General features: G+C 38.7%; 1 protein-coding gene across 2 annotated transcripts in view; it reads right to left on the reverse strand.

The window, feature by feature from the left end:
* Nucleotides 1-13542, reverse strand: part of XYLB (xylulokinase) — a 106158-nt gene that overhangs the window by 46899 nt on the left and 45717 nt on the right. For both annotated transcript variants that reach the window (XM_075082271.1, XM_075082270.1), the window contains exons 14-15: nt 13245-13318; nt 11801-11897 (exon numbers count right to left, since the gene is read on the reverse strand). In XM_075082271.1, the coding sequence (XP_074938372.1) occupies nt 11801-11897; nt 13245-13318 (171 nt within the window). The remainder of the gene's footprint in view (nt 1-11800; nt 11898-13244; nt 13319-13542) is intronic.

Raw genomic sequence — 13542 nt, forward strand, 5'->3', positions numbered from 1 at the left:
CTTACCCAGAGCCATTCAGCACCAGGACAGGTGCAGTGTCCAGACACAAACCAGCAACAGCTCGTGAATGTGGGGCAGCCCTGCAGCAAGGCGCACCCTCGGTTACAGTGTCCTCTCTCCGCTTGGGACTGTCACAGGGTAGCTACGGGCAGCTCTGGCAGCTAGTTTGCTCAATTTCACCTTCCTGAACGGCTCCTGAGGAAATCAACAGCTTAAAAATTTAGAAAAGGAGTTTTACACCGATGGGTACCTTGACTGTGCACAAAGCAGACAAGCCCAAAAAGGGCGCACACATTTTTATCTTTCCTACCTAGATTTCTACTGATTTTGGTCGGTTTAGGATACAGAGTTTTATAAAGATATAAACCAAAGGATAAAGAACAACTTGGAATAATCTAGTTCTGATACCTAAAGAGACGCTTCATTTATTTTGGATGTTTTAATCATATAGAGAGATATATCATGTGAAACTAGCATTTTCCTCGCTAGCTACTACTATTTCAAGTTAGCACAGCAGAAGCCACTGAACATTTATTCAGGTGAACTCATGTATGTAATGGAGTTGCCTTTAGCAACCCTCCCTCGCTCCTGGGCCTCCTGTGACTACGCTACCTAAAGTTTACATTTATCTTTCTCTGATGATCACAGCTGGGCAGGATTTTAAAACTTTAAGCTAGAAAGCCTTGAAGCCTGCATTGTACACAGTGCTAACAGCCCAAACAAAGAGGCAAAAGCAGCAAGAGGTTTATTGTAATACTGGTATTTTCCAAGCTCTTATCGAGCAAAGCATTTAATCTAATGTATTACACTTAATGAAGAGTCAGGAACTTGTACTGCAAATAACAGATCAGATATAATTAGAATTTGTTCCACACCACTAGCCTACATATATCAATAAAAACAATAACCACATTGGATTTTGGGCTCACTTCATTTGCATTTCTTAATTTAGTGTTTAACTAATTTAACAATAGTAATGATTTAATTCAAATTAAAATCTAAGGAAAATAAAACAATTTTAAAAAGCCATTAAAGATTTCATTAAGTTCCATCTAAATTAATATTAGCTTTCTTAATATTTTCAGTAAATGATTTTTTTCTCTCACCACTGAAACAAACATGACGCTTCCTCTGTGCAGTCAAGCTTTAGACAAACCTTGTTAGATTTATTGGTATTATTTCAAGCAATTAATTAATATACATTAGAGTTATTTAGAGGAAAAGCACAAAAAATAGTAGGAAAATGGATGAAGCTGTTTTTAAAACACTGCATTCAACTTAGATAATTGTTCTTTGAGCGTTTTATGTGGAGCTCTTATGTATACACTATCCATTAGATCACATTTCACATACATTTGTGGTATTGCTCCTAAAACCAGATGCACGTGAGTTACCCAAGCCACAACAGTTTTACAAGACATTTTCTGCATCTCCACATGTAGCAGTCACTTGCACATGAGTGACCACCCAGAGAAAATAACTCGTGTCAGAAATATGTCAGTTATAATAACCAAAAGGTTTCTGTAAATCTCCAGTATTGCCTCCCATCTTCTAAATGATACAGAGAAGTTATTTGTATGATATAGGCATTACTATATATACCTATATATATATAGTGTGTGTATAAATACTTCATATACATAAAACTTTCTTGTTTTAACCAGTAGAATACAACACATCCTACCCCAGTCCTCAACATATTTTTGCTTTTGCAGTCTCCTGGAACACGCAGCTGATTTTGAGGTGATGGAGATGCCATCAGGCCAGAAAGGATGTACAGAGGAGGAAGATGCAAGAAGTCAAACTGAGACCTCTCTAAACTGGAACTGCTCACTCTATCAGGTTAGTCCTTTGGTTAAACTGAAAAACAGTTAAATGGTCAGGCCTCCGCGGAGCTATCTAGCTCATTTTCAAGCATATAACAAGGGTTGAAAATTAGGGTTATAGTCCTGCACTCTTCTGGTTCTCATGATTGACCTTTATTCATGCAAATGGCAACACTGAAATCAGCAGGAATGCCCTTGCAGTGATTATGCTTGTAAGTAACAGCCTAGATAACATTTAAAATTTGCACTGACCTGTATCACAGCTCAGAGCAGCTACTGTAGTTAAAAGAATTTATTAATACCTTTAAGTAATGAATAAAAAACAGGAATTTAAAACACAAAAATAAATAAGAAGCCACTAGGTCCTGAGTACTTGCAACTTATTTAAAAAGACAATTCTACCTTTCCAGATAGATATTCCAGCAATTTTTTTATTCTAATGTGTCATACTTAAAGACAATGGCTTCAGATAGTCACCTGCATTTCAGTGGGTACCAGTCTTTTATTTTCACAGACAAAATTAGATACGAAATACGAAGCTTTGTATCACTTTCTCAGCAGCACAAGTGTTCACTTGCAGGTAAACTTAAGTCATTTAACAAGAAGTGCACTTAATTTGAAGAGATTACTCAAGCAGCTCTCCACTTGTGCATTTGTATTACCATCATAATTAGAACTACTTCAAACCAACAAAAAGTTCATTTTTGACCAGAATAAACACAGAGGAACAAGATCAAGAGCACCTTCAGTGAAGAGGGTGAATGTTTTTGAAAATATCCTTTAAAATCCCTCCAGCTCTGAGACCCGTGACCACCTTCATTCCAACGCTAGTCACAGGGCTGCTGCTACACAGGCTAATACATGACATTATTTTCTGCTGTTCTGTATTTTTTAAGATGGCCACTGAAAGGACTGAAATACTTTGCTGATTTGTAACAATGCTGAGAGCCCTCTAGCTTTCCATAATTACTTCTTGAGATACATACCTGGAAATTGCTATGTACAGATAAATATTGACATTTACTTGTTTCGTAATAGGTACCAGCAAGGGAGAGGGAAGGAACTGAGCGACCCAATCCTGGAAACACAGAGGCGGCAGCCAAGGATGTGCTGGAACAGAGCCCCAGAAGCCTTCCTTCAGCACACAGATACCTCCAAGATCCAAAGCCCTCTACCAAGAGCCCAGACTGGAAATGTAACAAAAGTAATCTTAACCTGTTGAAAACAAGACATGAGAATCCCTTGAAGAAAGCTGCTATCAATTATGACTAGATAGGTAAGTTGACTAGATAGGTAAGGACACTGAAACTTTACCAACTTTAGGCTAAGGAAATTGAACGTATTTCCAAGTCAGTCCACTTGGTGTCCAGAATAATAGTGGCATTTGATACTACTTCTATAACTAATATACACTGTTTAGTATTGTTACCTTTGGTAATATTGCTGCTTTGTAAAAAGAAGGTATTCAATATTATGTGTTTGCAGGCATCAAACACCTTCTAGTGGAGTTTTTCAGACAGAACATTCAGCTCATTCAAATTTCTATGCAGCCATTCCTTTCCCTTAGTGTTACTGCAAAACTGGAAATACAAAAGCACACAGGTTTGTATTTTAGAAAGATGCCGGCTGATTTCTACGAACAAGGGCTAAATGAACTTTCATCCACCAGAACTTCTGAAAATGTCTAATAATTACGCATTTCAGAAGAACCAACTGAAGCAGGCACACCCAGAGGTGAAACATTAAGAGTTACGCCACACTTTAGTAACATTTCAGATGAAGATTGGCAAGTGCAGTTTTCTGCAGTAAAGGTATCCTCTAAAGATGTATTTCACTTTGCAGACGCTATCAAAAATAAAACCACCACAAACCCATCCTTTGCTTGTATGTATAGACACACTTCTATTTTTAATTTCAAATTTCCAGCTTTCAGAAATTTCTTGAAATTTCTTATTAAGCTTCAAATATTGTCAAATGGAAGACAAATATTTTAAAACCAACAGAAGTGGTAGAGAAGCGTCTATTTTTAAAGTCACTCTACTTGAGTAGTAACTGATGTACAATGCTCACAGCACTCCTGAGCTTAGTTTTACTTTAAGTCTGTCTGATGCTGTACAATCACAGTAAGTGCAGTTGGAAAAAGACAATTTCAGATTCTAGCAAACTTTTTCTTTGTGTTCTTTCATCCATTCTTTAGATTTTCCAACTAGGAAAAGTATAGCACTGATGAGCTGAATGCCACTGGAAGAGACTATCAAGTCCAGCCTTTTGAACATCAAAAAGAAAAATTGTATCACTTTCCAGAAGCTGGGATCAGGAATTTCAAATCACCTACCATATCATTAAGGGACTTCAGTCTGTGGATGTTCTAATCCCACTCTTCCAATTTTTCTTCTTTAGGTCAGTCCTGTCACTAATCCCAAATTCCAGCCTCCAAGTGCAAAGCTAAAACATTTCTGTTCTTACTCAGGTCAGAGAGAGAACTTTAGAAGTACATACTGCACTTGAAGCTTATTTTTCATGAACTTCCCATCCTTTGCCGCCCTTTACACTTGGACTAAACTGACACTGTGAAAGCCTTGGGGCTGAGGCCTGCCATTTTACATGCTCCGTGCACACCTTTGCTAGTGCATAAGTTAGACACACCACATACAGGCTAAGTAACATTCTAGTTTAAAGGTGGAAAAAATAATACACTTCATGTGCATTATTGAAAGCCAGGGGACAGAAATAAGAAAAAAACCTGCCCAAATTAATTCTTGCACATGTGAAGAGAATTAAAGTTATATAAGTAGACAGCAAAATTCCCCTGGTCCACAGACGTGTGAACTTTTACTTGGTGTTTACTTAAACAAGAAGTATTGGGGGTGGTTGGTGATTTTTTTCTTGAGATAATCTGAGTAAGCACTGAGGAACCCTCCTCTGGAAATCACAGTCTGGATGGAACCAAAGCTTTAGATACTTAAAATTGTTTTTAAAACATAGACAATAATCTCTTTTAAAGCAAGACAAAACTGTCTTGCTTAATCTCACGCAACAAACACAATCACAGCTGAAAATGACTGTACATGCAGGCAAGTGGAGTAGGCAGGGAAAGAATGACTTATCTTGCAAAACTCCTGTTAACACTGAAAAACCTCCAGTGTGGGTTGATGCAGTTGAAAGCATTGAGACACTTAGTGCTCAGAACTGATGCATAACGTGAGATGCGTAAAAGAAGCTGAATCACCTTAAACCAGAAGAAAAGAAAGACTGTTGGAGGGACTAGGGAACCTTGGGAGATCTGATTAGAGTTCATTAACAGGCCTGTCACATTTGAGCAACAAAAATAAAAATACAGAAAGACACAGGGAGAAAGATTTTAAATAAAAAAGTTGTAACATTTCACTAAGCGTCAGCTAAGGTAAATGTAGTATTTTACAAGCAGAATGATCATCAAAATGGGGCATCATTTACAGTGAAACAGCAGCTGCTATTGGTATAAATGATTAATACAAAGCAATGTATAAATAGCTGTGAATCAGATGAGCTTCCTAGCAATGGCATCGCTTACAGATTCCCGTGTGTCAGAGACAGAATGGACCACACTGATCCTTTGAACTCACGCTTCTATGATTCTATAAATGATCTCTTTGGACCAGATCACCTGCTTTTAGAAAAAAAACCATCCTATTTTCAGAACTGCCAGTGCTAAAGAATTCACTACACCACTGTCAATTGCTGCACTGTTTGATTTCAGTTGCTGGTAAAAATCTGCACCTTGCTTCACATTTGAGGTTTGCTCACCTTCAGCTTCCAGTTATTGAACCATAATGTTTCTGTCTGTAAGGCTCAAAAGTCCTATACTATCACGTTTCATTTCTCCAAGCAGGTACTTATAGACTGCAAACATGTAACTCCCTTGCTATTCTAAATGGATTTAAAACTATAGATCAGTCTCAAAAAAACAAGTGATAAAAAGAGATTTATTAGATAACCCAACTGATCTCCAAGTCCCCAGCTTCTAGAGATCCACGGAGCTCTAACAAAACCAGCCAGCTAACAGCCTGACTGTTTTTCTGAATACTACTTGAACAATACATCCACTGAAACGCTCATAAACAATCTCTCGTAACATCAGGGCACAGGAATTGAACCATTTACATACTTGGTCTTTTGCTGACCAAACATTAAAAGCAATTGTTTAAACAATGTCAACATTTTATCATTGTGTCAGGAAAGAAAGACAGATAATACCCCTTCCAATCTTTTTATTAACTCTTCAGATTTTCTGTCTTCATTGTGTTTCCTGTATATGTGTAACAATCATAAAACAAAATAAAAGCAAGACAATAGCTGCTGCATGAAAAATTCTAGAGCACGTAAGCAGCTTCCTTATAGCCCATTAGGTCATTTCCTTCAGAGACTTTTTATCTAACCCTTTTAAAAATTAGTTAAACTAATACTGTACTCTCCTGAGCCAAGTAATAATAAAAAGCCCTTTTTGTAAAACACTTGGTATGGGAATTGGTAATGAGCTAACCAACCCTTTACTCCAGATCACTGGCTTGAAACCAAGCCTTGCTTCATCATGCCTAGAAGGCTCTGCTACGTGATAAAAGTCTGATATCTGTGGGAAATAAAAGGGTATACAGTCACGTCACTGGCAAGGTATTGCCCGTCTCACACTGGCACTCTTATCAGCCAGAAGTTTCATCACAAAATACAAATATCCTCTGCAGCAGAATCACTGCCTTATCTGGGAGGAAGATCCTGACTTTGATGAATTTGAAAGTACTTCTTGAGCCAAAAATATAGGCTTAAGATCTAATGGCAAGCGTGATATTTATGGTGTGTTTGTACCATGTACCGAGTGGTATGCTCTGCCCCATCCCAATTCAGATCTGTTCCAATCTGACCATTACCGCTACTCACTACTATTTTAAACAGAGGACTTCAAAATCCCATCAAGGGCACTGTCTTCTAATTATTTTTAAACTGTTTTCACTCACTTGCTGAAGCACAAGGCCTCTAACAAAGCTGTCACCCTCATGCTGCTGAAACACCATCAGCACTCTTAGCAGCAAACAGCAAGAGACAAGCATGAAGCCAACACAACATTTTAGTATTGATTTCTCTAAGAAATTTAAATCCCGTAGGGCATAAACATCAATTTAATCTGTATGCAGCTACAAAATGGCCTCACTCACAGTGTTCCTAATTTCAGCCAAAACACTGCTACAGCTGGAGTAGAAACACACCTGGCGGCAAAGGCAAAGGCAACTGACGGAACGAGTACTCCAACATTCCTCATAATTTGTAAGAGTTTTGGAGACTACAATCACAGAGGCCGGTCAGTCAAAGACAACCACCAGGAGAAAAATCTGTCTCATAGCCTGACACAAAGCCACCCCCAGAGAATCCCAAGGATCAGTAACATCTAGCCTTGCCAAACCGGAGAGCCACTTCACCCTCCAACAGACCAACACTTTGCTGTGAAGTGACAGCCTCGTGCCTTGCCTTCGGGTCTCTGTGCCTCCACATGACAACATGAATGATGAAACACAATCGCTCCACATTATACTAATTGGTATTTTCTGAGCTCCCCTCGCTCCATCTGACTGCCTCCCCTGCAGACAATGAGCCACACATTATTACTACCTTCAACCTGCTGAAAGGAGCATCAGAAGAAAACACCCCCTGAAGGAAAAGGAAATTTGGCACCTTGGAGTTTGCCCTCATGTAATCTTAGACTGAGTTTTTCAGAAGATAAGTTCCCACTCTAACCACTGAGAAGTCAGCCCCAGCACGCTCTGACATTTCCCTTTTTTTCCTAGCACTGCAGGACTGCTGTTTTGTTTAAGGATGCATCCTGTCATATATGCAATCAAAAAGATGTCCTTTCACACATTTGAAACACTGGTAACATGTAGCACTTAAGGAAAAAAAATGGTTCATTCTTACACCAGTGCAAAGCCACAGGCATGTCTGTGTCACCCCAGCCAGTACTTAAGCACTAAGTACAGTCAGTAGAATTCAGGGCACCAGGGTTATTTGCAAGTGATGGATTTATGTACGTTAAGAAACTGTAAATTACATAATAAACACAGACGCAGGATTTTATTGACAAAGCTTACGCTGTAAAATTTGGCACCTTCTATCCATCTCCCCCTGCTGATGACAGTTAGGTGGCAGAATCAGATTCCTAAAGGTATAAATGTGAGGCGAACGGCGCATCAGGTAACACGAGTACTATGACCCACTGACAGGAAGCACGTGAAGGCAGAAAGCCCTGTGCAAAGCTAACAGCTGCAACACGGACCCCACCCCAGATAATCAGCCTACCTATGAGGCAGGATTTATTAATTGCTGCTGCAGTCCCACAGAAGCTTCTTTAACTCAACTCCAGCACACACCTGACCCAGTATATATAGACTTAGTGCTCAGATTACCATTGACATGGTTTCTATGCCGTAGACTGGCACAGCATTTAAGTATCCATTGACTACATGTGTGATCAACACCAGAACCCCTGCCTGTGTGCTGTTTTCCTTCGCCATACATACCATACATCACGGCAATATTTACTTCACCCATCAGTGGGCAGGGGGCTAGATTTTGCTCCCACAAATAACCAGTTTTGTGTGTGTTTACCAACTTCACTAGGTCCAAGCAAGGACCATTGCAACGTTCTCCAGTCAGTGTCAGTATGAATTTTAGGATTGCTTGGTCAGGAATAGAAGCAACTGTGAAGCAATCATCAAGATTATTAAAGTATATACTAGCAGATCAGTCTGAACCACTGACAGCTTTATAGCTGCTGTAATCACCTGTGTCACTGAGCTGCAGACACTGTCATTTCTCTACAAAGTTCCTATGGGTTTGACTTCAGAGAGTCCTCAAACCACACAGCAAGCGTGTCTGTATGACTAGCCTCTGAACTCCAGTTGTGAGTTTAGCTTTCAAAAGGGGATGGCTGCAAGCAGAAGGAGGAAGTGACAAAACAGAAGGTGTTTATGATAGAATCAAAATCCAGGAAAATAAAGGCAGAACAGCAAACCTTCACCTTATCTACATGAATCTCTGAATCGGAGGATGTAAACAACAGGGGCAGACCAAACTTCACTTGTTTGTTTCTAGATCACAACGCTCTATGCACCCCTTAAGCACATAAGCAAAACAGGATACAGGGTGTTACTGAATGATTTCCCCTGAAATCTGATTGAGAAAGATTAGAGCAATTAGAACACAGCAACACACACTTTTAAAACCCTTAAATCACGATTAATGAAAGGTTTAACTTTTCTCCTAAGGATCATCTGGTGACTCTGTGCCATTTTCAAAACAAGGCTGACACACACATCCCAGGCTCGAAGGAAAAAATCATGAGACAGAATCCCCTGCCCTCTACTGGCACACGAGCCACACTGAAGCCTGTGCACATGCCTGCAGGCAAGCACAAACAGCACTTGAAGAGCTGTTTTAAGAGTTTTTTTTAAACTATTATTTGTAATTTATGTAAGATCTATAATGTACCAGACACATCAAACTGGGAACAAAACCTCACGTATAAAACACTCTTTCGGCATCATCGCACTTCCTCCTGCAGCGCTAGCTAGACTGAGGATTCAAAATACTGCTCCTAGCAAGATAATATACTCATTAACTGAAAGTAAATTCTAAGGGATTATCTAATGTTTGTCATGTTCGCAGTGCATAACCAAGAACTCTATATCACAGGGGGTTTTTTATTTATTTATTTTCACAAGATTCTCTTCCACGTACGCTGCTGCTATTCAGATTGCAGTCATCCAAACTGCATTTCGCCCAAGAATAGAAAGGCAGGTTCAGGACTCTGCCAAAACAATTTTCCAGCACCTTGGTGCCAGAGCTGGGGAAATTCTTAGCCAGGTTTCTGACTCATTTGCACCACTGAGATGGCACCACACAAACCTCAGGACACCACAGCAAAGCATTTGTTGTGACTGACCGTGTCACTTCCATTTCTGTTACAGACCAATTTAATAGTTGTTATCATGTAACTTTCCAGATCTAGTGAGCAGCTATTACTGCTCTCCCATTGGTGTAAACAACAACAACAAAAAAAGCCAACATTTACACTGCTGTGATTACATTTCTGAATGTAAATCAGCCTGATTCCTCGAAAAATCAAAGTAAATTCCCCATGTAGACAAGCCCTAAAAGGGATTGAATAAACACAAGGGTCCTGACTGTATATTTCATCCAAAAGATAAATAAGCTTTTAAATCACACTAAAAACAAAAAGCAGCCTGAAAAACAGCAGCTATTAAACAAGAGAAAGTCTAGTAATACCAGAGTAATTCCCACAATGCTCATCCATACCCTGAAACACATTCAGAATACATCCTGTTTTCAGAGCTGTCACACAACAAATGCAGATGTAAGCCTGCCATCGCTACACAAATAACAGAATATGACATTTAAATAATACCACTATGGAAAAGTGGGAGATGCATACAGCTGACACCATGTACAGCAGTTCTTTTTTTAAAGCAACTCATCTGTTAGCTACCAAATAGCTTGAAGACCCTTGGGATGCAACAAAACAAAAGCATACAAGGTTCCAAGGAATCTACAGGAACACAATGCAATCCCACCCATCCCCTTTTTATTGTAGACATATATAGCATTAAAAAAAAAAGTTTTTAAAGCTTATTAAGCCACATCCTAAAACTATTTAGGTTTTTGGCTGTCCTACTTAGTCTAAATGTATGTACAGATAATTTCTACCTGTTTGTTTCTGTGTCAGAGTTGTCTGATATCTTAAGCAATTCTTCTTGCACTCTGGTGTTTGTCTAACCCCTGACATTTACAGAGTGCAAAAGTATCTTCAGCCATGCTCTTTCTAGGCTATCTAAGCCAAGCTTTTGGTGCAGCAGAATCTAAGAATGAAGGATAAACAGGTATTTTAAATATGATCTATGTGAATCTCTGCCTGTCTCCATAAATAACCTCCCCAAATAAACATGGTTTCAAGTATATAAGAAAATATATTAACAGGAAAATCTTTACAGCATAAGTTTATGAGGCGGTGTTGCCTGTGATTTGTTCTGGTACCTCCATACTTTCTCAACTTTCAGCTCCTGGAGTTTTCTCTTTGGAAAAAAAAAAAGTATTCTGTCCTTCATGATCATGCCTGGAAGTAGGAGTCAAGCAATGGCTTGTCAAGGAGGAGGTCAGCATGGGCTTGTAAAGGCGGGGGTCAAGGTGTAGATAAAAATAATATGATTTTTAACAATACAACATTGTTAAACCCTCAAGATGAGTTAATTACGTACGATTGAAGATGCCACTGGCTGATACATTGGCAGAAAATGCTAATAAAATATCTTACCAACTTGCCTGTATTCTTTTTGTGGAATTGCACAGCTAGTAATGATCTCATCCCACTTCTATAGGTAAAATACTGGCTGATTTTGTTGTTCCAATATGCTAAAAACTATTCATATTATAAATTCTAGGGAGCGAGATCTCTTGCTTTCTAAATCACAAGACAGGGAAAAGGCTTCAGCTTTATGAACAGAAAACTGAGGTCAAGAGGTAAGTGACCAGCTTATGGCAGGTCCAGGAACTGAACATAGATTTCAGATTTTCTGTGCTTTAGGCAGAAGGCTGGTCATCTTTTCACTTAACAAGCTATTGAGGCCCAAACTCTTATTTTAAAAATGGCAATGCAGCTCAGTAACAATAAAACAGCAAGAATGCTTCAAAAAGGAGTCATCTTAAAGTTAAACCATTGGTACTTCTACATGATATCTATACAATCGTAGTTAATATCTGCAGAAACTTGCCCCCAACACACCATCAAAAATTTTTCCATTAATTTAGAATTCATACCAGTTTCTGTATCCATCAGGCAGGACAAGAATCACAATACTGACATTACTGTCTGGATGACTCCTTGTGTTTGATCTCTAGTGCCATTAGCTCTGCAGCTTTTTCATCATACTTACTGACTTTGTATCCCAGCTTTTCAGCATGAATCCTCTTGGCCATGAACTGCCCTTCAATCAGTGCTCGTACTTCCACCTCCTTTGGAAAGTCAGAAACCTGTATCAAAGAGGGAACGCATTAAGTTAACAAGCATGCAGTATACAAGACAAGCTGGAGACTGGTTAAAAACACAGGACATTTATAGTTGATTATCCTTGTCTTCACCCTGAAGTTTGCTTTCAGCGAGGCCCAGTTCTTCACTCATACACACAAGATGGACCTAAAGACTCATGACAGGGACCACAACCCATAACCTCAGTGCCGTTGGCAAATCAAACTTGAAATCAACACACGATGGGAAGAGGCTCTAGTGCAAGTTCAAAACTCTTCTCTACGCATTTCTCAGCACCAAAGGCTGCTTAAGAATCAATATCTCAAAAATATAAAATTAAAGCAAGTAGATAAAATTTAGATGCATTAAGCAATATCACAAAAGTTTAAATCTATTTCTTCTGCACAAAGGTGAAGCTATGTAATATTTTCATTAATTTATTTAGTTGCTATATATAACATTTTTCTGTCCCTTTGTCAACCAGAATATGACAAAGGCAACAGAAGTAGGAAAATATTGAACTACAAACATATACAAAGAATCTTTCAGAAGAAGTTGAGTTTTTCCATGCACTACAGTAAGTCCCTACAACTCGTGTAACAGCCAGAAGCAATTAAGCATTAATTTAAACAGTAAGCATTTAAGGGACTAGTGCTGCACTGCAAACACGAGATGGTATCAATCTCTATTCATCTAGGTGAGGTCTAATCGACTGGGAGCCATGACTGATCAAAGACATCAGCTGAGTTTCAGTACCACCCAGAAAGCCAGACATTTAAACAACATCCATTCCTCAACAGAAAAAAGAAAAAAAGACACAAAAGAATTTTTCTTTCCATAACATAATTTCTATTTTAATTCCAACTGCGCTTCAGCTTGCATTTACCTGCATACCACTATGTAGCTTGTAGGTTACTCAAGACATGCAAGACAGCAAAGATAAAAGACAAAATATTATAGCCCAAAGTTTCAACACATCTTTATCTGTGTGTCTGAAACTTAGAAGATGGGGACTAAGTCATTTAAGTATACTAGGCTCTCAATAAGCTTAAAGTTAATCCCATTTCAAAAACAGCATTTGTTTCACTAAATCCACATTTTCCAGTAAAGGAAATATTTCCTAAAAAAATACCGTATATGTTACAGTTCAGACTTTGCACTGTAGATACACTGTAGCTACAGACTAAATACCTCCTTACGAAAATCATCCCAGGGACTCGCATCGATAAATTAAACTTGAAAGCAAGTATCTCAGAAGGGAAAAAAAAAATTTAAAAAAAAGATAATGGCAGAGACTTCAAGCGTTGACAGTTCTCATTCAAGGTTTGAGATGTTAACTAGATTATTACTACCTTTTGGTTGTCTCTGTTGAATCTGTGAATCCCAACTGCTTCAGGGGTAATTTCCATCACATCAAAGTAGAAACCTGCATCAAGGAACATTAAAGAGTGTCATGTTTGCTCCTAGCTCAAAGTTGGAACCTTATTTCAGCACACAGCTCAAATGATAATAAATGTTTATCGCGTATTTGGAAAGACATTTGAGTCACCACAGTCTGTTTCTTAACTAATTTCAGTCCACACATTTATCGAATATAACTACTTTCAGTTTCCAAAAATGTGGATGAAAAGCATGTCTGGCTGTGGGCAT

Source organism: Phalacrocorax aristotelis, chromosome 2 (genome assembly GCF_949628215.1).
Source record: "Phalacrocorax aristotelis chromosome 2, bGulAri2.1, whole genome shotgun sequence".
NCBI lineage: Eukaryota > Metazoa > Chordata > Aves > Suliformes > Phalacrocoracidae > Phalacrocorax > Phalacrocorax aristotelis.